At 45.9% G+C, this 27,427-nt stretch overlaps 1 protein-coding gene across 1 annotated transcript in view; it reads right to left on the bottom strand.

Annotated features, from left to right (window-relative positions):
- TRAPPC10 (trafficking protein particle complex subunit 10) overlaps positions 1-8,237 on the bottom strand; it is a 100,175-nt gene extending 91,938 nt beyond the window's left edge. The window contains exon 1 of the mRNA XM_006137887.3: positions 7,938-8,237. Within this exon, the coding sequence (XP_006137949.1) occupies positions 7,938-8,034 (97 nt within the window). The 5' untranslated portion in view covers positions 8,035-8,237. The remainder of the gene's footprint in view (positions 1-7,937) is intronic.
- Positions 8,238-27,427: the final 19,190 nt, after the last annotated feature.

The raw sequence follows: 27,427 nt of genomic DNA, 5'->3' as shown, positions 1-27,427 counted from the left end.
AACACTGACTATCACTCCAAATCAGTGGTCTCCAACCTTTTTAAACACGAGATCACTTTTAAATTTAAGTTCAATCCAGGATCTACCTTAAATCCAAATATCCATGCCCTGCCTCCTTTATGCCCCTCCTCCAAGGCCCTGCCCCAGCTCACTCCATCCTCCCTCCCCCATCCTTCCTCCCTTTCATCAGGCAGGGGCAGAGGGTTGGGGTGCACGTTCTGGTCTTGGGCTAAAGGATTTAGTGTTTGAGCTGAGTCTGGGGCAGGGGTGCAGGAGGGGGTTCAGGGTACAATCTCTGTAAGGGAGTTTGGGTCTAGGAGGGGTCAGGGCTATGGCTGGGGCTTCGGGTGCAGGGGGATTTATGACTGGGGCAGGGGTTCAAGATGCAGGCTCCACATGGGCACTGCTTACCACAGGTGGCTCCTGGGTGGTTGTGCAGGGGACTAGGGCAGGCTTATTCCTGCCCTGGCCCTGCACCACTCCCAAAAGCATCCAGCAAACTCCCTCCATCCCAAGACATGTTGTGCCCCCCTCTGTTCTGTGCGGATAGACTATGGGGGGCTGGGGGGAGTGGTCACTCTGACATCAGCGCCCACCCCCTCCTCTCCTTTCCGTGGAGCTGTCCACCCTCCCTTGCTTGTTGTGCAGGGCAGGGAAAAGTGAGGGGAGGGGCAGCAGAAGTGCCAGCATTTGATAGCCTCTTGGCCAAACCAGTCAAGATCACCCGTCAGAGGCTCCAAGATCTACCAGTAGATCCCAATCTACTGGTTGGTGACAGCTGCTCCAAATGCTCTCCAGGTTAGACAACCATGGAGCATTTGGATCTTACCAGTGTGTGGAGGGAAGAGACTGCAGTCCCAGACGCAAGTGACCCATAGGAATTGGAACATGTACAGGCATATTTCATGAAGCTTGTGAGAAAAGGACACATGTTGCAGTGCCGAGTGAAGATAAAGGAAGTGAGGCAGTCATATCACAAGGCAAGGGAAGTAAATCATCACACCAGTGCTGCACCAAAGATCTGATATTTCAGTAAGACTACAAACATTATCTTTGGTGGTGATTCCACCTCAACTCCCAAGATCCTAGCTAATAGGTATGGCCCAGGAGGCTGTTGATGCACACCAAGATCAATAGAATCTTCCAGAGATGTTCTGGAAAGTTTCCTGGAAGTAGTTGTTAATCCTCTACTGCAGGTTGCATGAAAGTGCAGCTTTGTTCCTTCCCCCACTGTAGGACACGGTCTTGTGCCATTCTGCGATCACTTATGCAGAGACCAAAACGGCACACGAACGAGCTGCATATGGAGCAGGATGAAAAGCCATAAGCATGCAGTAGTTGTAACCTCGTTTTCTTGCTTACCCCTTAGCAACGAGATGTCTGCTAGAATTATACCCCCTGTGGAAAAGTGTCAGATGATTTTAGACTGAGTTCTCTGAAAAAAACTATTTTCTTTTGTCCATATACACACACACACACACACACACACACACACACACACACACACACCCCCCACCCAAACCCAGCAGAGATGTGTGCCTGACAATGATCAGTGAGAAAATGATTGGTACACATCACAGAAGGTGTTTGTAAGTGAAATATTTAAATGCTGTACTAGAATTTAACAATCCCTCTTGTACAATGTCTGTAGTGGCCAACACCTTGAGGTTCACAACTCTCATCCCCGCTTAGCATCTTGGGCAGTTAAGAGGCCAAGACTTGGCAAAGATAATATTTGTAAGGAGGCGCTACTGCACTCCCCTTCCCAGAAAAAAAGGAAAATGAGTGCTGGAAAGCCAAAAGGTAGGACTGAAAACAGAATCAAGCATCTGCTAGGAACATGATTGAGTGGATGATACAAATAATTGAAGATCAGATAGAGATGCTCAAGTCTTTGACAATGCTGGAGAGTGATTAGATTCAGGGGTAAACCTCGCCTGCAGCACACGCACAATTCTTTACCAACTCCCGCACACATTCTTTTTCATGTCATGGGAGTCCTCGGTTTCCCCTTCACTCCACCCCCTTTCAAGACTTTGACAACGATAGCTGGACCTACACATAATTGGGAAGTTTTACCCTTTCCAACCTCCTCTTTTAGCAGCAAACATGTGTTTTGGTGTGTCACTGAACTTTCTCTTGATCAATAATAAGCATTGTACCATTATAAAACTGTTTTGTGTTCCACAAATTCCCATAGCAATCAATTCATCCCCAGGTGCAGGATTTCCAAGTATTTTCTTGCATGGGTACGCAGACCCAAAATTTTACATGGGACACAGTAAGCAAGCAACTCCCAAAACAAGTATGTTGGTGCCCTTCATTGTCCAAGTACTTCCTCAAAGCCTTCCTGACGTTAATAGCTGCTGTCTGCGCTCCTCTGACAGCCCTCATATCTAGATGCTCGTACTCTGCAGCCAAGCACTGTGCCTCAGTGTTCCACCCAGGGCAAACATTTCACCTTTAGATTCACATAGATTATGCCAAGTGCAGCACACAGCTATCACCATGTGAATATTAACCTCAATAAGGTCTAGCCTACCACAAAGACACCCCCATCTCACCTTCAATCTGCCAAAGGCACATTCAACTACTATATGGTACCTGTTCTGCCTGTTAAAATGCTCCTAACTGCTGTACAGGTGCACTCTGTAAGGTATTCTTGAGACAAGGCTATAAGGGGTAAGCCTCTCGGGTAATCTCAGGATTACTGTCAGCATTTCCACATCCCCTACTGTAATCTTGTGGTCTGTAAAAAACGTCTCCTCTTGCAGTTTCTGTACAGTCCAGTGTAACTACAGATGAGTGCAACATGCATTTTTCTAGACCACGTCAAACTGCTGTCTGTAAAACGCTTATGATGATCCAAAAGCACATGAAATGCCATGGAGAAATATCCCTTACTGTTGATGTACTCTGTTGCAAAGTGATCTGATGCTAACACTGGAATATATTTGCTGTCTGTTGACCCTCTCCCCCCAAGTTAGGAAAGTCCATCTTTGCAAACCTATCCACCATTTCATGCACAAATCCCAGATCACAATCCTCTGTAGTAGACTGTGATTTATTGCTCTGTGCACTTGCAGCAATACAACCCCAATGACAGACTTCCTCACTCCAGACTGATTAGCAACTGACCAGTAGCAGTCTGGAGTCACCAGCTTCCAGGCAGTAAATGTCACATGCTTCTGAACTAAGAAGGCAGCTCTCATTATAGTGCTTTGGCCCAGAAGGTCAGGAGCCAGCTCAGTGCACAGCTCCAGGAAGGTTGCTTTACACATTCTGTAGCCAATGCTCTTTCCCCCACACATTAAAGATGTAATTAATTAATGAGTTACCCAGTTACATGTTAAGTTTATCCAGTTAACTGATTAAATGGGGGCAGGCGACACCCTCCCTCCCCGTGCCACCTGGGCTGGACTAACAGCCCACAACGTGCACAGGACGGACCCACCGTGGATGAGGGCTGCTCTAGTCAAGCTGAAGCACCCTCCCTCTGCCACTCCTGCCTATGGTGGGCCCTGCAGAGCTGGAGCAGCTCCATGCCCACAGCAGGTATGAGGCTGCTGCAGCCCCAACCAGTTAACCATAACTGTTAAGGGTGAGGCTCACCAGTTAACCATTAACATCCCTACTTCACACCTGCATCATGATGCAAAACCCACTATTTAGTGCTGGTTTTCCTAGCCCAAAAAGCAACACTCTACCCTAGGTAGCTACTATGTGAATGCCAAAAACAATGTGAAGTTGTTGCTGTCTATATCACGCAGAATGTTAGATGCTCATGAGTCTTCCTCTTCCAATAAATTGTGCTGCCATGCGTAATGTGCTCACAACACTTAACAGAACGCTTAAGAAAAGTGCTCTCTCTCTGCAGATGCTAAAGTGAACAGCAAAGAATGACAGCTGGAAAAACGGCACAAAAGAAAACTGGAAACCTCTGGAGGGCTGGAACACAAAGCAGTGCCTGACAGGACATTTTGCACAGTCCCAAAATGCACAGCTCTCTGTTCTGCTTTCCCACAATGTCTAGCAGCAGATAATGTTGCTGGGCACAGAGATGTTGTCGATTTTTTCGTATTAACATTGGTTTTGTCAACAAACCTCTGTAGTGTAGGTAAATCCTAAATTCATTTACTGTATGTAAACTCACAGATGAATTGTTAATTCCAAGATGATTGGTGCTAAATGAGAATGAAATCCTAACTATCATTTTGAAATGTTTTAAGCGGGATGAATGCAATTACTAAAAAGATGTCTTGTATTCTTTCAATTAAAAAAACTGAATCAACTTTCATCAGAATTGTCAAGTTAACAAAACAGACTGATCTCTCGCACAAAATATTTCATCCTAAAGTCACATTTGGCAAGGGTGGGGAATAGTGTACTAATAGTATAGTCCAAAGCTACTCAACACACGGCCCGCAGTGCAGAGGGCTCCTCGGGCGAGGGACTTTAGTGCATTGGCTGCGAGCCCTGCTTCCTACACAGTTGAGTTACCAGTAAGAACTGATGAGCTTAATTGACTATTCCATTAACCAGTATTTAACATCCCTAGTGGGTAACAGTTCGAAACAGCAAGTCTACAAATTAGAGGTGTTAGCAAACATTTATTTTCATAAACGTGTAACCACTGAATTTTTCAGTGGTTAAACATTTACACACACACGAGGGCAGGGGGTAGCTGGGGCTTCCCGCGGGCATTAACTCCCACATGCCCCCTCTAACAGAGAAGCAGCAGCGGGGGAAGGAGGGAGGACTGGGCAGTGAGGGGCTGGAGACAGGCAGCTCCATGGGAGCAGGGCCGGCCTGAACCCTTTTGGCGCCCTGGGCCCAGGTGCGCGGCGCTGCCCCCAGGCGCAGGGTACGTGCCCGCCCCCCGGGGCGCACAGCACATGCGCACACTGGTCACAGCCACTGCCGCACAGCCTGGGGCCCGCACCCGGGGCGCACGCGCTGCCCAGCTTGGCCCAGCCAGCGCTGATGGCGCGCATGCAGGGCCCCGCAGCCGCAGGGGGAAGGGCGCTGCAGGGCCAGCACTGCAGGAGCCGGGCACGCGGCTCCTGATGACAGCTATAAGGGACGCTGCGCGCCCCTTACAGCTGCCATCAAGCGCCCCTTATCGGTTGGCACGCCGGGCAACTGCCCGGCTCGCCCATTCCTGTCTGGCCCTGCATGGGAGCAGGCATGTGCGGGCAGTCAGCTTCCCAAATGTACCAAATCCTGTCTGCCCCTCTCAGTCCCTCTTTATCAGAGAAAGCAGCATGGAGAGAGGGGTCAGGCAGTTCCACAGGAGCCAGTGCTCATGGGGAACTGGCTTTTAAACCAGCTCAGGCCAAACATTGGCTCCCACCCTATTGTTGCTTGATACAGAAGCAGCAAGGGGGTGGCGGGGAGTAGTTAGGATTACCAGATAAACCCAGGATTATTGATTAATTGTTTAAAGTACAGGCCAACATCCCTACTACAAATACTGTTCTTCTTAGCCCAATCATGTTAACATAACAAGGAAAGCATGAAGGCATTTTTAAAGTTTCATTCATGTGTATTTTTCTTAGTGTAAATTTGGAGTCAAATTGATTTGAAAGGGTTGTGAAGTAGGGGGAAATAGGAGGGCAATTCAACATATCACTTAACATAGCTTACAAGCAGTCTCAATGAAAAACATTCAGGTAGTCATTTTTAAAATAGAAAAATATTTCTAAGGGTTTTGCAAAAAGAAAAAAAAAAAATCATTCCAGGCTATATGGGAGTTTGTTAGGATTAGAGAAGTATTTCTAGACTGGTTTGGTACATGAGTTAGTTCTGTAAAATCTGTGACTATCATAATCAGATACAAAAATATAACATTGATAAAGAAGGTGCACAGTATACACCCAGTGGGTTGTGGTTTATTTTATAGTCAGCTCAAAAAGGTGTACTGCATGTAGTACTACAGTACTCAGTACTCTAAACTTAGTTTTACATTTTGAAGATGGTATTTTACTTGTCACCAATATAAAGCTGTGAAAAAAAAAACCCCTAAGTCTTGCCCAACAGACAAAATGAACAATCAGTTAACAGTTCCATTTTGTTAAATAGGAGAAGAATTTGCTAATTAAGCATCTTTGATACTTTTATAGTGAACAGCGACAGTGAACAGTTATAACAACTGGAATTGACAGTAAGCCTATAAATACTTGGACAGATAAAATACTAACAATTCCTAATTAATAATTCTGGTGTGCATCAGGATAGTCCATATGAGTATAAAGCAGATCTGATTGAGTTCCCAGACAGAACTACCGTACTAAAACCTTTTCACTGTTATCTAAACTAATCTGCTAATCATGTTCTCTAGACCAGTGTTTCTAAACTTTTTTTTTATAAAGTACCTATTTTAAAAAATATATATATAAATACCCCCGGTACCTACAGTTTTCAGACACAAACTTTTTTCTACCATTGCACCACATTTGTTTAAACAGCTTAATCGTAACTGGGTGAGTGATGACATTTTGAGGTGTAAAAAGTACAAAAATAATAAAGTGCTGTAAAACTCAAAACAAAAACTCAGTTTTCTCCAAGTTTCAATTGTGTTGACATACCCCCCTCCCCCAGACTTCTCAAGTACCCCCAAGGGTACTTGTAACACTGGTTGAGAAACACTGCTCTAGTCTAGACTTTGTTCTTCTCCAAGCTTCAAGTTTGCTCTTCCCCAATTACCAATGCCCTGTAAAATAAACTTGCCCTGCCTCTACCCCTGTTTCTTCCAAAAGCTGTTCATTATAGCAGAACTATACATTTCTCAGAGTTTTTTCGTAATAGAGTTACAAGCAGTATCAATTAAAAAGACAAATACAGGTACTCATTTTTAAAATACCAGATATTTTTAAAGGTTTTGCAAGAAGTGAAAACTTCATTTCAGGCAACATAGCATTAACATGCATTAAAAAATCTTATAAGTAAACGTGGACATATGGATGAGGACGACTTGCAAAGAAGCACAAGTATTTTTAAGGAGCAGTAAAAAGTAGCAGTCTCACAACTTCCCCTCTTCCCACAATCCTACCTCAACAGAAAGTACTGTAGCAATTTGATGGATGAAAACATGTGCAAGGATTTAGCCATACTTGAATGGATTCCTTGTTGCCAGCAATTTATATGCATATCAACGAATCACAAATCCTGGTGCCAAAAATTAAAACATAGCAAGATTTGAAAACTATCTTGCACGTTCCAGTATGTCAGTCCTAAAGACATGCCCCAAACCCTAAGAGAAAGTTGTTTGTTTAAAGGGAACTTGTGCTTCTGGGAAATGGTTAGAAAACAGAAATGGTTAGAACGGCTAATTCCCAAAGCCCATTTAGCCTTGTCTCTGTCAGTAGCCAGCACCAGGCAGTTCAAAATAAAGCGTAAGAACGGTGTAGTCGTGGGGCCTGCACTAAACATTAGCTTTCACCCGAATCGCTAATACGGATTGGTTTGCAACATGGAGCCTGAACATCTCCTTTCCCGGAGCGGTTAGCCGCCACGGCCATTCCTGCAGAGCAGACTACCCAGCGTGAGAGCACAGCCGAGCTTTCTGCCAAACCCAAACCTAACGAACACGGGCCGCTCCTTTACACCCATCGCACAGACTCGCTGAGGCTGCAGGGTCACAGCGCACAGACACCCGCAAAACCCACCGGCCCCGCCGCACCGGCCAGCGACAGCCCCGAGGGGCTAAGGGAGGCGGCGGAGGAAGGGGGAGGGGAACAAGCAGCGCGGTTACTGCCGGTTTCTCCAGCCCCAGGCGCTACGAACAAGCCTCCCGTGACGCGCCCCCCGGGCCCCACGCAGCCCTGCCCCGGGGCCGGTCCAGCAGCCCGTGCCCGGCCGCCTCCCCCGGGCGCACTCGCCTTGCCCCGCCCTCCCCGAAGCGGTCGGAGCCGGGACCCGCCCGGCCGGGCACTCACAGGTCACGATGGGCTTGTTCTCCATGGTGTAGATCACCGGGGGCTGCGGCTTCTCCTCCTGCTGCTGCTCGGCGGCCGCCGGCGCGGCGGGGTCCATGGGCGGGCGGGGTCCTCAGCCCCCGCGCCCGCTCCGCGCCATGGAACTAGCGCTGCTGCTGCCGCCGACTCCCCCCCCCCCGCGCCAAGGGCCAGGATGGGCCGGTCCGCGCCGGGATTCCCCCCTCCCCCACCGGCCCTGCTGCTCCACACTGAGGGGAGTCGGGCTCTTCCACTTCCCGTGCGGCTGGCGGAGCATTACCGCTTCCGGGGGGAGGGGCGGGGTGAAAGGGGAGAGGGGCGGGGCGCCGCCGGCAGAAAATACGTTGAGAGGGCGGGAGGAGACTCCGTTACGCAGAGAAAGGGGGTGGGGCAAGCGCGGCGCGAGCCCCAGGGCAGTGGGAGACGGGGGCTGTCAGACCTGCCCCGCGTGGCTAGCTGAGCGCCTGGCCAGCGCCACCCACGTCACTGGGGGGCACGCGCCGGGCCGATGGCCCGCGTGCAGCAGCGGGGAGCAGCAGCGCACGTCCGGCTCGCGCTGGGAGAGGCGCAAGGGGCTGCAGGTGGCACGCGCCGCAGGGCGGGCACAGAGCTGCCTCCTCCACTGCCCTCGCGCCGCCGCTGCGCCCCTCCCCGGCCGGGGGCTGCTGCCCCTCGCCCTGCAGCCCTCCTCTCCTCTCCTCCCCTCCGGGCTCGCACGTTGCTGACCCGCCCGCTCTTTCTTTCTCTCGGGAGAGCGGGAGTCGGCTTGTGGCCTCTTTCGGGCCTGCCCCTCCTACAGAGGGATTTCAAACTAGCAGGGTGCGCGCCTGCAGAGCAAGCCCGGAAACTAGCCAATAGCCCGCCTTAGAACAGGGTTTTTCTGGTCTCTCCTCCATGTCTGTTCCTCTGCCTCTTCTCCTCCTACCTCGCTCAGCTCTCCTCCCGCTCCTGCCTCTCTCTCTCTCCTTTTCTCTTTTCCTCCCCCGCCTGCCTCTCACTCGGGGGACCACGTAGCCCAAACGGCGGCTGTTTGGGCTCCGTGCTCCCCGTGCGGGGGCAAGCGGCTGTTTGGGCTTCACGCTCCCCCATGCAGCACGGGACCGTGGAGCCTGAACAGCGGATTGCTCCGCATGGTTCCCCGCAGCGGCCCGGCTGAGCAGCGCAGAACTCAGCTGAGCACCACGGCTGGAGGTGAAGGGGAGTGGGGTGGTGATGTACACAGCCGGTCCCCGCCCCCTGGCCGTATACATTACCGCCCTGACCCTTTCCCCTCCCGCCATGGCACTCTGCTGAGTTCTGCACCGCTCAGTCAGCCTGCTGCTGGGGAGCAAGCAGCACAAGAAGCCGTTTGGGCTCCGCGGTCCCCATGCAGCACGGCACAAGGCAACAGCGCCCCCAGAGATGACTCGTAATGCTACAGAGTCACAGACATGGGGCTACTATATATATGACGAGCCAATTAGCCCGTTGGGATTTTCAGGTCTCTCCTCCACATCCGTCCTCTCTCCTGAGCCTCTGGTGTCTCATTCCGTCTCTCTTCTCCTCCTCCTCCTTCCTCCCCCTCCCCCCAGCTCTCCTTCGCCTCCTGCCTCTCTCTCTGTCTTTCTCTTTCACTTCTCCTCCCACCCCGCCTCTCACTAGGGAAATGCAGGACAATGTAGCACTTTAAAGACTAACAAGATGGTTTATTAGATGATGAGCTTTCGTGGGCCAGACCCACTTCCTCAGATCAAATAGTGGAAGAAAGTAGTCACAACCACTATTTGATCTGAGGAAGTGGGTCTGGCCCACGAAAGCTCATCATCTAATAAACCATCTTGTTAGTCTTTAAAGTGCTACATTGTCCTGCATTTTGCTTCAACTACCCCAGACTAACACGGCTACATTTCTATCACTATCTCACTAGGGAGACTGCAAAGCCCAAATGGACATTTGGGCTCCACACTCCCCGTGCTGCATGGGGGGCGTGGAGCCCAAATGGTTGCTTGCGCTGCTTGCTGCATGGGGAGTGCGGGGCCCAAACGGCCACTTGCGCCCCCGCGGCGGCCCGGCTGAGTGGCGCAAAAGTCAGCCGAGCGCCACAGTGGGAGGCGAAATGGGGCGGGGTGGTGATGTTCATGACCAGGGGGCGGGGCCTGGAGCTGCTGTCATGCCACACATCACCACCCTGCTCCCCTTCGCCTCCCACCATGGCGCTCGGCTGACTTTTGTGCCACTCAGCCGGGCTGCCGTGGCGGAGCAAGCGGCCGTTTGGGCCCCGCACTCCACATGCAGCACGGGCCGCCCAGAGGGAACAGCCAGCATTTCAGGCAACAGCTCCCCTCCCCCCCCAGGGGGAACAGCCAGCATTTTGGCATTACAGACTCAGACACTGGGCTACTATATATATACCAGGCTTCTTATTCCGAAACAGTAAACCTGCATTTTGAGAGGAATGATGCCCATTTCGAAATAGGGTGTGTGTGGATGCCACAGCAGTGCTTATTTTGAAATAATTGGCCTCCAGGGCATCTCACAGCTGCCCTGGTGGCCACTCTACCCATGCCCCTTCAGAACTCTATGGTTTCCCTTCTCCGGCACAGCTTACAGTTGCAGCTACAGGGAAAACCGCTTGTGGCACAATACAGACCCTGCACTACGCTGTAGGACCCATTTCTGGGAACTGCTGACCACAGCAATTCCCACTGAGGCTGCTTGCAAGCCAACAGCTAGCTCCCAGGCACCTGCCCAGGGGCAGAAGAGAGCCTCTTTCTGGTCTGGTACGGACAGAGTGGCTCTCACTGAGGTCTGGAGAGAGGAGGCTAGCCTCCAGGATCTCTGCACAAGGTGCCAGAATGCTGAAGTCTACAGCCAGATGGCCACCAGCCTGGGCCTGAGGGGCCACACACACACCCAGGAGCAGGTGTGCATGAAGATCAAAGAATTGCACTAGGCCTCCACGAAGGCCAGGGAATGCAGTTCATGATCAGGGGTAGCATGCCAGTTGTGCTGTTTCTTTGAGCAGCTGCACTACATCCTGGGAAGGGGATCCGTCCTTTCCCCCCATCATTGACTCTGGCTGGGAGACACCTATCATGAGCCTCTAGGAGGGCAGGGTTGTGGAAGAGAAGGGGAAGAGGAGGCCATCCAGGATACAGTGGAGGTCCAATCGGGAGGTCATAATCTCTCTAGAGCTAGAACCCCGCCCCCCCCCCAGGATATCTCCCAGGGTTTGGACAAAGCCAGAGAAGGCCCATCAGGTGAGTTGTTACTTTCCCTAGACATACATGGGGGATGGTGAGGGGCTGTGCATTCTTCGCTTGGCCTTTTTGGCCTGGGGATCACACAGCAGCCTGTGCATGTGGAGTGCCACTCTGGAGCAGACAGCTGCATGAGGTTGCCACACAGGATTCCTGGAGAGGTGTGCCTTACTCCTTTCTCCATGGTGGGACACCATTGCACCACCAACCACCACTAAGGAAGCTGAGGTTATAGAAACACACAGCACAACCTCATGCCTGCATTCTCAGGCCAGCATCTGCTCTTGCGCAAGTGAGGTGAGGTGGAGGATACCAAGCCCCTGCAGGGGAACCTGCTGGGAGGAAGGAAGTGAAGGGCATTCCAGTAGCATTTTCCCTGGCAAGCAGCATCTACCAGTCTCACACACCTCCCCCAGCACCCTCCCGCCACTTTGCTCCAGTAGGAAGGGATAGACGTCCTCTCCCTGTGGGACTCCACAACTGCCAGACCCAGCACGTGTGCGGCCCAAGGAAAAGCTGAGCTGGCCCATCGTCCCCTTTTACCTGCAGGCTCCTGTCCTGGCCGGCATCTTCTCATGGTTACTTATCCCGGGGGGCGGGAGGAGTAGCAAGGCTTGCCTGGGACATCCATGCCTCCCGGCAGGAAAGGACCCACTGTGTGGGCCAGGCATGTCCAAAGTCCGGCCCGGGGGCCAATTGCGGCCCGTGTTCCGGTTTAATACGGCCCCACAGGTAATTTGGCAATATCTATCTTTTATGGCCCCCAACGAATCCATATGTATTGAGATGAATACATTGTAAAATCTCAGTTAATGTCAGTTGGTCTAAATCAGTTATAAATATATTTGGACACAACATGTATACTTGGTGTTATGTTCCTGTTCATATTTTTTGAACTTAAAAGTTGACAGACAACCTTTATTACCAATAATATGTAATGTACTTTACAATGTTCCTGACATATATTTCAGCTTCCTGTATTTTTTTTTTCATCTGGCCTTCAGATATGAAAGGCAGAGTGATTTAACACCTGTTTAGATTTGTCATCTATGTGACGAAATGAAAAGTATGCCATTTGCAATAAACTTTGCATAAAATAGTTAATTTGCATTTAATTTTAATGGTTCAAAGAATGTCAGGCAAAGTGGTCGGCCCTCACGCTTGTTCACTTCATCAAATCTGGCCCTCTTTGAAAAAAGTTTGGGCACCCCTGGTGTAGGCCATAGATGGCCTTCCTTGAAGCACATCGCTATCATCTGAACTGAGACTTTCAGTGTCAACTCAAACATTAGGACTAGGCACACTGTCTCCTGGGATGACTGGCCTTCTTGCTTGCCATCAAAGCTGGATCAGCTGCAAGTGGGGAACATACAACACCTCCCAAGCATCCTCTCAACCCTGTGAAACCCTCCAGCAAAGGCAACCCCAGGACAACCTGGTAAGGAAACACCTGGAGTGAGGAAACACCAGCGGAAACACCAGGACGACCTGGTGAGGAAACATCTGGATTGCCAGACAACTCACTAACACCAGATTTTACAGGCTTCTCTCCTCTGATCCCACTAAGGAATACCAAAAAACCCCCACCTAAACCAGCTACTCAAACTCCCTGCTACAACGCAGGACTAAATCTACACTAACGCATCCAGGGTATGTCTATACTAGCCCCCTAGTTCGAACTAGGGAGGCAAATGTAGGCATTCGAAGTTGCAAATGAAGCCTGGGATTTAAATATCACGGGGTGTACCTAAGGACTTAGTTCGAGTTAACGTTTGACTGCCGCATGTAGCTGCAGGCAGTTAGTTTGGACTAGGGGGATTTAAAAATGGCGCCCGGACGGGAAGATGCAAATAAAGCCAGGGATATTTAAATCCTGAGCTTCATTTGCAACTTCAAATGCCTACATTAGCTTCCCTAGTTCGAACTAGAGGGCTCGTGTAGACATACCCCCTCAAATCCCCAACCGGGTGTTTTCTATATGCTACCCAAGATACACAAATCTGGAAAGGGGTGGGGCCTAAATCAGAAGGGACAGGATGCTTCTGGGCTTCCCCACCCACAGATCGTGATTAGTCTGAGGATGAGGGAGCTCCTTTGACCCTCTTCCCACTAGGCACCCATGCCCCTGGCAAGGCAGAAAGAGGCTTTGCATGCTCCACCACCCCCAAGCGCTGATGGTTGTGTGGGTTTTTTTGTTTTGTTTTGGTTTTTTTGTTCAACTTTACCCCTGGAGTACCAGCACCCTTTTTCTTACAAAAAAGGCACTGCATTATCAAAAATCTACACTCTATCCCCCTCACACTCTCAAGTCTTGGGAGACAGACCAGTCCTCGCCTGCAGATAACCCCCTAACCTCAGAAAAATCAGATATCCAAAAAGGCAACACACAGAAACTTGTTGGGGAACATTAACTTGCCTGGGCACTCATTAATGGATCTCAAAGTCATCGTATTATTTTAAACCAATTTCAAAAGCCAGCTCAACAGCGAAGCTACAGAACTTAATTTCATTTACAAGTTTGATTCCTACAACAGAAGTCTAAAAGACATTGTTTGGATGAACTTAAACAACAAATGGTCTGGTAGCACTTTATAGACAAAACATGTAGATGGTATCATGAGCTTTCCTGGGCATAGCCCACTTCACATCCTAATGATGTAAAAAAACAAAGGGTACCTAAAGTGGGTACTAAGTATTCTTATCAACTTCATTTAGCATGGACACTCTAATTGACAGTTTATTTCCCGTTTTTCTTTTTCCTCCTCCTCTCCCACATCCCCATCCCCTCTCTGTGCTATTTATTTGAAAACTAGACCGACCCCTTAAATTCCGTTCATCTGAAGAAGCGGGTTGTACCCATGAAAGCTTATGATACAATCTATATTTTAGTTAGTCTCTAAGGTGCTGCAACTATTTGTTGTTTTTAAGCATTTCCTAGTGTAGGCATGGCCTTAGAAACTAACAAGCTAAGGTGCTACAGGACCACTCTTATTTTTAAAGTTGCAAACTAACAAGGCTACTCCTCTGAGACCCAAGAACAAAACATATCTGAAATTCAAACACAAAGCCAGTATTCATAACTTCAGATGCAATGATACGTGGCTTTAAGCAGGATAATTATACTTAACGGATTGTAACTTTTTTCCATCAATGCTTACATGATGAACTTTGTACAACATTTATTGTGCTTTTGCAACAGTGGTGACTGTATTAGTGTAACTAGTAATCTGTGTTACTAGCCTCACAAATAGTTTCACTGAAATCAAGATATCACATCTACTGTGGCCACCTATTCGCAAGACTTGTTATACTATCAAAGAAGAATATTAGGTTGGTTTGCCATTATTTGTTCTTGACAAATCCATGTTGATTTTTATCTGTCACCTTATTTTCTTCTAGTTGCTCACAAATTTTGTTTTTGCTCCATTATCTTTCTAGGCACCAAAGTTAAGCTGACTAGTCCATAATTCCCTGAGTTATTCCTTAGTCTACTTTTTATTGACAAATACTATATTTGTCCTTTTCTAGTCCTCTGGGATCTTTTCCAGACCGTCTCACGTTCTCAAAGATAACTGCTAATGGCTTACAGATCTCTTCAGCCAGTTCCTTAAATATTAAAGGATTTATTTAATCAATCCTTACAGACGTTAAGACATCTAACTTTGTGTAAGTACCGTATATACTCGAGTATAAGCCGAGTTTTTCAGCACAGTTTTTGTGCTGAAAAATGCCCCCCTCGGCTTATACTCGAGTCAGCCTCCTGCTCGCGGGCGGGCTCAGCGCGTCTCTGCCACCGGCCGGGTCTAGACACGTGAGCCCGGAGCTCCAGCCCCCCAGCCCCTGCCCTCCTGGCCCTTCCGGCCCCTGCCCTCCTGACCCTCTCAGCCCCCCTGTCCCCTTGTCCCCCCCAGCCCCTGTCTCCTCGTCCCCCCCAGCCCCTGCCCTCCTGGCCCTCCCGGCCCCCCTGTCCCCTTGTCCCCCCGAGCCCCTGCCCTCCTGGCCCTCCCGGCCCCCCTGTCCCCTTGTCCCCCCAAGCCCCTGCCCTCCTGGCCCACCCAGACCCTGCCCCCTCGGCCCCCCAGCCCCTGCCTGCCCGGCACCATGGGCCCTTGCCGCGTGGGAGGAAGGGCGTTTGGGGCCGTTCGCCATGACGCTCGGGTGCAGCGCTGAGCTCGGGAACAGCTGGGCCAGGAGCCGACTCGGCACCGTGGGCGTCTGTTCTGGAAGCTCCCGGGAGCCCTGATCACGAGCTTGGGCCCGATTCTGGGGCAGGTGCACAAGGACCAGCCGCTGCTCCCTGCTCCCCCTCCCCACCCCTCCCGTGGTAAAATCCAGCCAGCACCGGCACCCGCTCCCCCCGCTGGCTCACTGGCCCATCGACGCCCGGCCCGGGTCTTGCACAGCCTCCCCCCCCCCCCCCGCTGGCTCATTGGCCTATCGACGCCTGGCCCGGGTCTCGCACAGCCCCCCCCCCCCCACCCGCTGGCTCATTGGCCCATCGATGCCCGGCTCTGGTCTCTCACAGCCCCCCCCCCCGCTGGCTCGTTTAGAGGGGGCTCGTTGGCAGGCGAGGGGGCCGGAACGTGGGGCTGCGGGGCGGGGGCAGCGGGGGCTGAGCTGTGGCCGTGCCTGCAGAACCATATTGTTTTTGTTGACCCCCTTTTCCACTTACAGAGCTAGGTTATTGTTTTTCTTTGAAATAAATATTCATGTAATTTTATTGGTATCTATCTTCATTTTTTACATTTACCAGTAGCTGCCTCATTTCCTACCCTAGGCTTATACTTGAGCCAATATTTTTTCCCAGTTCTTTGTGGTAAAATTAGGTACCTCGGCTTATATTCGGGTCAGCTTATACTCGAGTATATACGGTACTTAATTTGTTCCTTTGCTATTTTAGCCAACAGATGTATGTCAGTTACACTGATATTCACTATCTTATTCATCTGAGTACTGCTAACTATTTTGGGTGAAACTAGGAATACCTCTTAGCAATTTGACCAGATTGGATGTTTTTATTTTTGTACAGATTTGCCAATCCTCCTTCTGTAATAAAAACTTATTTCCAACACCATTCCAAGAACTTGTTTGGTAATTATCTTTCTGCTGTGTGCTGCTGCATTATTTTCAGTTGAGTTGTTGATGTCCCCTCATCAAAACCAAGTCTTTGTGACCCCCTCAAAATGTCTGAGAAATCTAACTTACAAAGCCATTCAGAAATTATTCAATATAACTTTAAATTGAGGACAAATTAAGTTTAAAAAAAATCAAAACTCTCACCTACTTAGTAATCTTACTGACATTGCTTTTCAAGTCAAGATGCCTCTTCCAGACTCCAACATCTGTCTCCTTTCTCTCTTCAGGTGTAGTGAAGGCCATGAGCAAGGAGAGAGGCAGGAGCATCTGCTCCCACTTTGAGAAGTATTTCCAGCTGGAAGCAAGGCAACTCCATGCAGTTTCTTTGCTAAGATGTAGTTGCCTTAGCCTTGTCCTTGGCCCTGGCCCTGCTCCACCTTTCCCACCCAAGAATGGTCACTTAGCAATTAATGGTCTTGTTTATACCTGTCTTATACATATTTTGTTACTGTCTGAATTCAGTAAAATTGTTTGTTTATGCAATATAGGTATGTTTAGAGCAATTGTATGGATAGCCTTTAGGTTTAATAAAAGAATTTATGGTTCAGTTTAGGGATATAAAATTCCATCTAATTAACCAATGTTATATTTAACCAATTAATTCATTAAAAGGAGCAAGTGGGGAAGGGTGTGTGTGTGCAGCTGGAATGCCCCTGCCTGTGGCATGTGTGGACTGGGCCCACTGTAGACAGGGGTGGGGATGGGGAGGCTATTCCAGCCCCGACTGGTTATCCATTAAGGGTCAGGCTTACCTGTTAAACATTCACATCCCTAGTTTAATTACTTTTGTGATAATATCCTGCATAAATAATACAAATTCCCAAGAGCAGAGATTCAATAAGACAAATTCAAAGTCGAAAACAGACAAAATTGTGTTTTGGACAATGTTTTGAAAAGAGGTAAGACATGGCTAGTAGCCTTCAGGAAGAAAGGTGCCGACAAAAGAGTTTATGTAATTAGAGAAAAGGAAGAGTAGGGTAAAATTAGGTATTCTAAATTGTGTGAATGGTTGCTAATCCCTTTTTATTCATTTGTTTTCTCTTCTGGTGCTCAAAGAGCTATCTTAACTTGAAATCATATTTTTAAGTGGCCATTAATTTTGTTTTAGAATATACACTGATAATTTTATGGTTGCTTGGCCATTGCAGCTCCACAATTGTCTTCAATTTCTCTTTGTGGTTAGCAAGAGGCAATTACTGTTTCATACACAAATCACCATTCACTGCTGTGGTCTTGAGCTTAGAGTAAAGCAGTAGTCTTTGCTATTTGTCATTTCAGTCTGTCTCACACACTTGAAAGTTTGTTTGTTTGTTTTCTAGTCACATTAGGGGAAAGTGCTTAAAATCCATCTCTGAAAAATCAGGCTAATTAAATTGCCTTGAAATGGGCTCCCCAAAACTGAGTCAGTCAAAACCACTAGTCACTTTGAAAATATAGGCCATGGTCTTCACGTCCACATTAGTTTAGGTACAGCTCATTAACTATATTTCTCCTTGCAACTGGCATTTAGGCTTTCCAGACTCTCTTTTAAGCACACCCAGATTTTTCAGTATATATACTTGTCCCAATTCTCCTCCGCTTTCCCCTCTTGAAGTAGTAACCTCTGGCCACAATAGGGAGCTAACTGTCTCTCTGTATCTCCCTACCTACTCCATTTGCTAGTTTTCTGCAACTGTTGATCTAATTGAAGCTGCACACACCACAGTCTCTGCATCAACATACAGTTAATCATATATTGGTATAATTTACACTACATGATCTGTTCATTTTAGATTTCATAAAACCAATTATTTTATAATCAATACATTTCTGTGCAACTTGGGAAACTTATACTTAGAAGAGAAGGTGATCACAGTATTTTATAAAGGGGATGGGAAATTTGCTAATATGGGCTAATATGGGCCAAGCATATGTATTCTGATTCAAACAAGAGCACATATTAACAAAGAGACTATCCCCATTCTCATTATTCACTTCCATCATATATCCATAAAATATTTTAAAAAATAACATGGTATAATATATCAACTCAGCAAATCTATGTATTCCTTTCTTTCTGTATGCCTCTGACCTTCTATTTCCTTCCTTATCCCTCCCGCACTTTCTTGGATGTTGACTTATTTTGACCAGTAGCTTTCAACCAGGGGTACTGTGGTACCACAAGGTCTTCCAGGGGCTACATCTAGTTATTTGTCTAGTTTTACAACAGGCTGCATAAAAAGCAAGAGCGGAGGCTGTATAAACTATACTTTCAAACAGACAAGGACTTGTTTATACTGTTCTATATATTATACACTGAAATGTAAATACAATATTTATATTTGAATTTATTTTTTTATAATATGGTAAAAATGAGAAAGTATGCAACTTTTCAGTAATTGTGTGCCGTGATACTTTTGTATATGTCCGATTTTGTAAGTTTTTAAATGAGGTGAAACCTGGGGTACTGAAGCTTCCTGAAATCAGCTTCCTGAAATGGGTACAGTAGTCTGGAAATGTTGAGAGCCCCTGATTTATACCACGATGTCTTCAGGGTAGGGAATTCTCTCATTCTGTTGGAAAGCCATTTTGGTGACTATGCATACATAGTCCCAGATTCAAAACATGTAAATACTGATGAGCCTACTGGAGAAGGCAAAACAGCATTTTAATAGGAAATTGGGTCTTGTGTTGAGAAGGGTGTATCTCAGGCCCAAAACCAAAAAATTATGATACAACATTAAACTGTTAAGTATGATTAAGGGTTTCATTTCAAATTATTACTATGGGATTAACCCATATAACTCCCAGTAAAATCTTTTACACCTTTTATTAAAGATACCGGGAGGGAGGAAAAACAGTTAAAGCATTTGGAACATAAGCATTTGGAACAATTTTCATCTTTTCTCTTTTTGCACCGAGCATTACAAAAGGAAAACCACTGTTTGACAGTCTTTTCAATTTTATTAAAGATAGTATTAACTGCCCTTTTGAGGGGGAAAGGAAAAGTTAGTTTTCTGGAACTATTGTAGTGTGATCTTACTTCCTTTCATACAACACAAGTAAAATACATGCATACAGAAGGTAAAAAAAGTAGCAAAGGGTGATGCCATCTTCACTGACTTTTACAAGCAACTTCACTGCAGGAGAAACACAGGTCTTGTGCGCACTCTGCTCAGCCACTGGCAAGTTTTTACCAGAGGTGGGCTGTTTAAGGTGTTTCTTGTAGCTGGCCTTTGTGGCCACACACTTTCAGCACTGTGTGACAAGTCAGATGCTTGTTAGAAGACACAAAGAGAAATAAGATGTGAATGAAGAACAAGCATCAAAACAAGACCCTTTATTATAAACACTTTGTTCCCTGGGATTAAGAATGAGAGAACAAACTGGTGATGACTCAAAACACTACTGGAACTTTCTCAGATACCTGTATACAGTAATTCCTCATTTAACACGTGCCCGCTTAACACATTTTCACAATAGCACAATTTTTTTAGGGAACTCTTTTGAATCACACGACTGTCCCCGGAATGACATTATTTCCCCAGGTGGCCTGTTGCCAGCAGCTGTGAGAGGCTTCCCCTGCAAAGCGGTGGAGGCTTTGCTGCTTGCTGTGCTATTCCCCAGCGACCCCCCCCTCCCAGATGTAGTGTGGGTCCCGGAAGACCCATCACAGGGGCATACTTCCAACCCAATCCCCCTCTCCTCTGTAACCCAGTCCCCTTTCTCCCCCAACCTTATGTCCCGGTCCCAACAGACACCACTGCTTAAAACACAACCCCCACCTTTTCCATTATTTTCAATGGGAAAATTGACCCCGCATAACAGGTTTTCACATAACACAATCATTTTCTGAAACATCTATAGTGTTAAATGAGGAATTACTGTATTATAGTACAGTAAGAACGCACTGTTCACATTACAAGAGTTGTTCAGAATTTATTCAAAGGCTACTGGAGGTATGACGTGATTTGTTTCCTTTTACTGGCTAGGTCCAAATGTCTTTCAGGATTTTGAAAATAATGAAGGACAAGTGGTGTCATGGAAATTCCCTTGGGCCGAGATAAGGAAGAGCTGGCAGCTATGATGGTAGATGTCTTTTCTCCATCCAGTCCATAAATCCCACTGCTCCCATTTACTGAGTGTCAGATACCTACTGTCCAAAAAGGCATGGCAGTCTTATCTCATTAAACTTAACCAAGCTATACACACTTCCTCTCATATATAGTCTTTCAGTTCCTATTGTTATGCTGTTCTTTGACATTTTCAGGAGCCTTGATGACCCCTTTTAAACACTCCAGTTTGTACCAGTCTATTTAACACCAACTTCTGCATGCTTTTACAAAGAATGTTATGTTACAAGCTAAGTTGGATTTTTGTTAAGGACAGCTACAAATACAGGCATCTGCACAATAATGCCTTTTTTAGTATCTGTCACTATTTAAAAGCAGTCAAGAAATATATGCAAAGTTAAGGCATGTGTCATCTAATAGTATTTGACATCTTATGTTCGTGTTTTCAGGAACTGAGATCCTCTCTGGCATTAACACAGTTATAAACTATATGCTTGAGAGAGTCTGTGTCTGCCTGTCTGTGAATCTATTTGCTTAAGAACGCCTAAATAGTAAGAGCTAGGATGACCACGTTTGATATGCAGCTTCCTCTTCTCTTAACTTAAAGCAAGGTCAGAGTTTGGTTGTGACAGGACATTGGCATGTGCTTGGAATATGACTTTCTCTCATAAAACAGAAAGGGCAGGGTCTGCTTGCAGGCATAGTTATACAATGACCACAGGGAGGCAGGATGCGTACCAGACTAGCTATAACCCCATTGAGATAGCAGGGAGAAGGGTGGAGAAAGGAAGCGCTATCTACTGTATATTTGAGAGAGTGTCTGTTTGCTCCTCAGCCAAGGGACATGCACCTGCTCCCCTGACTGTGCCTGCTGCAGCTACAGCAGCCATGGACAGACTCATCTCACCTGGCTGAAGCTGCTGTGTAGAGAGATAGAGCTGAGGTTGTCCTTTCTCCCAGGGCAGCCTGCATACTGAACCCCTCATCCCCAGCCCCGCCCCAGAGCAATGATATAATTTGGGGGTTTTTCTTTATTTCAATTAAGGACCAAAGCAACCCCGGTAAATCCTCTAGTGTTGCTATAAGATAGAATTAAAAAAGGATTGGATTTTGGAATGGACAATGAGAACATTCAGAGTTACAACAGGAATGTTTTAATAGAAAACCATGGAAGAGATGGGGACTATCCTGCTTCGGGGTATAAGCCAAGTTGTAACTGTGGAAAAGATTTGGGGGAAACTTTCCAAGTGAGCAGTTTATAACATAAATCTCCATATCATTGTTTTCTTATGCCACCTTAGACTCCTAGAGCTGGAAGAAGTCTCAGGAGGTCATGAAGTCCAGCTCCCTGTCCAAGGCAGGAGCAATCCCAACTAATCAACCCAGCCAGGGCTTTGTCAAGCCGAGACTTAAAAACCTCTAGGGATGGAGATTACACCACCTACCTTGGTAACCCATTCCAGTGCTTCACCACCCTCCTAGTGAAATAGTTTTTCCTAATAACCAACCTAGACTTCCCTCACTAACTTGAGACCATTGCTCCTTGTTTATTCACTACTGTGAATAGTCTTTCTCCAGCCTCTTTGGAACCTCCCTTCAGGAAGTTGAAGGCTGCTATCAAATCCCCCTCATTCTTCTCTTCTGCAGATTAAACAAACCCAAATCCCTCAGTTTCTCCTCATAGGTCATGTGCTCCAGCCCCCTAATCATTTTGGTTGCCCTCCACTGGACCCTCTCCAATGCGTCCATCTTTTTTATATCTTTTCTTCTAAATCATCTGGCACTGGCCACTGAAGAGAAGGGATATTGGACTAGATGAATTCCTGGTTAGATACAGTATGGCAAGCCTTCTATTCAGTTGGAGTAGTGTTTGGGATTAAGACACCTAACTATTTCATTTACACCTCATCTAATATATTTTTAAAATAAATCCATTACAAAGTATAAATTTTCCACAATTTCTGGCAAGCAAGATTGATTAAAATCAAAGTGATTTTATTCACTAAGGAGGAAACCTTGATTTAAATTTATATTCTCAATTTGCATTTGTACTTTAGTTATTTTTCAAGAGACTAATTCTCATTGATTGTTAACATTAAAACATGTTGTTTGCAACTAAATATAGCCTTTAAACTAAATTAGGCACTTTTTTTTGAAAACCAGGAGGATGAAGATCATATCTATACACATCTAATTAAGCAATTATATAGCTTGCCATACATTTATTCAGATTCTTACTTTTTACTTTTTCTTCGTTACGTTAAGAAATTGATACATTTTTGTAGGGTTTTTTTTTTTTTAATTCACGATTCTTGTCAGGCTGGATTTGGAGGGAACCTAGAACTCAGTTACAATGTATAAAGATAGTATTTTAAAATTGCTTGTTAGTCTTACAGTCTGGACGCGCGGGTGTCGACATCAAAGGTATTTGTCGACCACCCAGGTAAACCTCATCCCAGGAGGCATACCTGGGTGGTCGACAAATACCTTTGATGTCGACACCCGCGCGTCCAGACTATCGCGCTGAGCCGACAAATAGCTGATCAGCTGTTTGTCGGCTCAGTGCGGCAGCCATGTAAATTTAAATAAAGCGGCGATTATTTAAATCGCCGCTTCATTTTACTATGTCGGGTAGCCTAATCTACATGCCTCTGGTGACAGAGGCATGTAGTCTAGACGTACCCTAAGTCTGCCTTGAAGTAAGAAAAAAGGCTTATCAAAATGTATTTTGTATTTAAAATGGACTGATCTAGTCAAGAGAGGAAGTATTAACTGCAATGAGTTAATGGATTGTTTGTCACCACAAGCCAGATTTTCAAGGGTATTTAGGCACCTCAAGATGCAGATCAATGCTTGGTGAGGTGAGGTGCTTTTTAATGTACAGCTAGTCCTATCTGCATCCGTAGGTCCCTATATACCTTTGAAAACCTAGCTCTGTGTCTAAGTTTTTAGAACTAGTAGATCCTACCCTCTCACCTAGTTTTTATTTAAAGATTAAAAGAGGAAAACAAGTTTTTCTGCTCTCTCAGCTCCCAATCTGTTTCTCAACTTTGAATGTACTACTCCAAATTAAGAAAATATTCTCTCTGCCTCTGATAAAGAAAATTAAGTTTTGCCTTAATTACTCTTGATATTTTTCAACATTAGAAACTGAAAGTAGCTACATGTGGATAAATATAAATCCCAGCATTTACCCCATAGTAAAGACTGAAAATGATATATTTACTTAGTGCAAAACATCATGCTGTGATGTTTATAGAACTTGAATTTACCTCAAAAGTTGAAGATGTTTTCCATGATTCTGTGTATGGTTTAAAAAACACCACCCTTTGACTCATTAATATTTGAAAAATATTAATTGATACAGCATTCATCTTCATTTATATAAAATGATTTTAATAAATTATAGTAAATGTAGTGCTTAATATAGAATTATGTCAAATTGAATTTTAAACTGGTTTCTTTTAAAAAAATATGTGTGTAATCAAAATGTGATTTTTAAATAAATTCAATTTTGAAGGTGTAAGATAAAGCAACAGATTTATATTCATATCAATTTGCAAAAGATAGCTGAAAAAAATGCAATATACAAATATATAGGTTAGTTTCACCACCTAGTGGCCTTTGTGTGAATCTCTAAACTGGCTACAGGTAATGGAAGCTAAAGGGGGTAGTCGAGTTAGTCTGCACAGGATAAACTTAAAAAAAAACCCAAATGGTCTGGGAGCACTTTATAGCCTAACAAAACATGCAAAGTGCTACCAGACCATTTGTTAAGTTTTTACAGGTAATGGATAACCCCTAAACTGATCTCACACATTGTATATATTTTCAGGTAACTTCTGTTCACTGTGACCCTTTGCATAAATGCACGTGCCAATGTTATAGCAAACAGAATAGTTGAATTTCATTGTTACCTATACTAGTTGAGAATCCACACATCTCGCAGAGTTTTTTCTGTTCCCACCTCCCCAGTCCTCTTTATTCAGACTTTCTGTATTTGGGCTTTTATGGTGACAGTAGCTGTACAGTTGTCTCCTGCAAATACATGTCACCTTATTTTAGCAGTGGCTTTTCACGCTATCCTGGTACTAGGTGACAAAACATTTTTCCATGAGCTTGTGCTGAAAAATATTTTAATAGTTAACACTGTAGCTCTTAGCACACTGAAGGCAGTGTTAATTTTGTATCATTTCTTGGTCATTACAAATACAGCACTTATGAGTTTTTCCCTGGACCATATGCATGTCTGTACTACTGTTCCACAGAATGTGACAACTGGATGGATTATGCCATCAGAGGGAAGAGAAAATTATGGGGAAAAGAGCATGAATGACTGAAAATTTTGAGGGGAGGGTTCATTATTCTGTCCCTGGTGCTAATTTGTGCAAGTGCAGAGCCCCATCACCTCTGGATTTGGCAGTTCATATTCTGAGCTCTTCTGGGCTTGCCAACTCAGTTATGAAAGTAAAACAAAAGTTACATGAGCCCTGGCACCTTCTTCATTATAAATTAAGCGCTGCTGAGCCTAAACTATTGGAGTGGTTCCTAAAATATAAGGTATAGTGCTAGGGCTGAACTAAGAATGGTAGAGTGCTGCAAGAAGCAGCATGACTCCTAGGGCAAGAAAAGCTGCAGCTGGAACATGCACACAGAAAAGAAGGCAAGGTAGTGAAAACTCTGCCCTCCTATAAGAGGGCTCTCTGCAGAGAAATAGCCTGTAACCAAGAACAGGAATAAAGAGGCTCAGCTCCTATAGAAACTCAGATGGCCAAATGCCAATTTCACCATTAAAAAAAACCAGAACCTTCAGAATAGGCCTTGCAAAAACAAAATGCCAAACTACAGACTTTAGGGTTGCTTCAAACAGATTTACACATCTGCTGAAGAACAGACAATTCAGACACAGTGCATCATCCAAGAATATTATAATCAACCATGGTATGGAGTGTTGCTGTCCAAGCTGTGGTACTGTCCAACTGGGGTCCAGCTCTCACCCCTCTTTTCTTTCCCCAGTCATGGCCCTGGCTGAACTCTCAGCTCCTCCTGTGCCAAGTGGGGCCATAAGGGGATAGGGCTGAGAATAGCATGCAGGGGCATAGCCTTGGTCATAAGAGAAGGGACCTCAGCTGGAAGAGGTGGGGAAGGGGGCTAGCCTCCCCAAGGTGAAGTTTTACCCACCACACATGACTGGAGGCTACCCTACCCTACCTAAGAGAGAAGAAGTTGAGGTGCAGCAAGAGAGAAACTAAGGCAATGGCCATACCTGACACTGAAGAAGGTAAGCCATTGCTAAATGGCATTTCCCTCCCAAATTCTCAACATCACTACTTGCAAAGGTAGTCAAAATGCTATATAAAAGAAATTGCAATTACCTCAAAATAGGGAAGGCCTAGAGAAGTGTTTCTTAAACTTTTTAAGACCAAGGAACACCAAACAATTTTTTTTGAGAAACTCCAAGGATTTTTTGTTGAACAAAAAACCCAAACCAAAACACTTGGTCGGGGGAAAAGAGTTGGGGAAAAGTTATTGAGGGGAAAAACATCACCCCTTTAAGGGCAGCCATTTTGAATTCTGTTCTCCGTGGCACACCTCCAACTGCCTCGCAGCACACATTTTAAGAAACATTGGCCTAGAGGCAGCTCGTTCAATATTGGCATCTTGGCCGGAGAGTGGCCGCAGCACTCTCCAAGAGATGTTTGGAGTTATTGCTACTGTTTATTTGTGGTAGCACATACAAACCCCAGTTACAGTTTTAGGTCCCATTGTGCTAGGCCAGGGTGGGCAATAAGTTTGGATGGGTGGGCCACTCCAAGGTTTTGGTAAGTGGTCAAGGGCTGAACATTTCTATGGAGGGGGTGCAGGGTCTGGGAAGGAGCTTGGGTGCAGAAAGTAGCCAGTTTTGCCTTAGATAAATAGAATGTTGCATCTATAGTTCCAGAATATTAGGTAGGGGGAAGTAAAAAAATTAATTGGACCAACATCCAAGGTGAGTCTTACCACACATTTTCTGTATCATTGTTAACCAAATTTTCAGGCTTCCAAGCTCCAGGGAGAGAGAATTTGGGGTGTATATGCCCCTCACTTTTAAAGTTCAGTCATCCTTTGAAAAGTATTTTCCTGGGGATGATGCCTCATTAAAGTTCTTTCATTCTGAGAGAAAAGAGACTTGGAGTTTGGTGCAGGAAGGAGTCTTCATGCTGCTGCTTTTCCTCTGTTTACTAAAATGCAAATTTTCTTTGTCTTCTTTCTTTCTCCTCTAGCTGTCTGAGGACTCTGTTTATAGCATATATGCAAATTGAAGTAAGCGCACATCCCTTTGTTTCATATAGGCCTGCTTGACCAGTTCCACTTATTGGAAGGGGGTGCTACACGTGTTTGAACAGGTGCCTTCATCATCATCATCATATGGGGGCATTTCTGAACTTCACTAATAATGTTGCTACATACATTTCTGCCATATTATTGACCAGCGAGTTAGTTATTAGTTTTCAAAAGATACCCTACAAAGCTTATTTTGTATGAAGATTAAGAACTTGAGAACGGCCATACTGGGTCAGACCAAAGGTCCATCCAGCCCAGTATCCTGTCTGCTATCAGTGGGCAATGTTAGGTGCCCCAGAGGCATAATGTGATCCTTCGCCTGTCATCCATTTCCAGCCTCTGACAAACAGAGGGTAGGGACACCATTCCTACCCATCTTGGCTAATAGCCATTGAGGGACTTAACCCCCATGAATGTATTATTACAACAATGGGTAGGGTGTGACTACCAGGACGCATTCAGTCACTACATACTCTGAACAACCAGGGCCATGACACTAACCTTCCCTTTAGCCTGTGTATTAAAATAAGCCGGGACTGACAAAGGAGTCTATGGACAGAATACACCCAGTTCCTATGGAAACGTAATGGAAGTTGTGTGCCAAATTCCCTTATATGCCTTGGAAAATCTCTGCCTAATATTAGCTTCAGAGGTTGCTTTATTAAGAGTTTTGCTTGAGTAAGAAAAACGTTGTTGAAATAATATTTTCTCTCTAACCATG

The sequence above is a fragment of the Pelodiscus sinensis genome, chromosome 1, assembly GCF_049634645.1.
Source record: "Pelodiscus sinensis isolate JC-2024 chromosome 1, ASM4963464v1, whole genome shotgun sequence".
Classification (NCBI taxonomy): Eukaryota; Metazoa; Chordata; order Testudines; family Trionychidae; genus Pelodiscus; species Pelodiscus sinensis.
The sequence above is the reverse complement of the archived record's forward strand: the minus strand, read 5'-3'. Positions and strand labels throughout refer to the sequence as shown.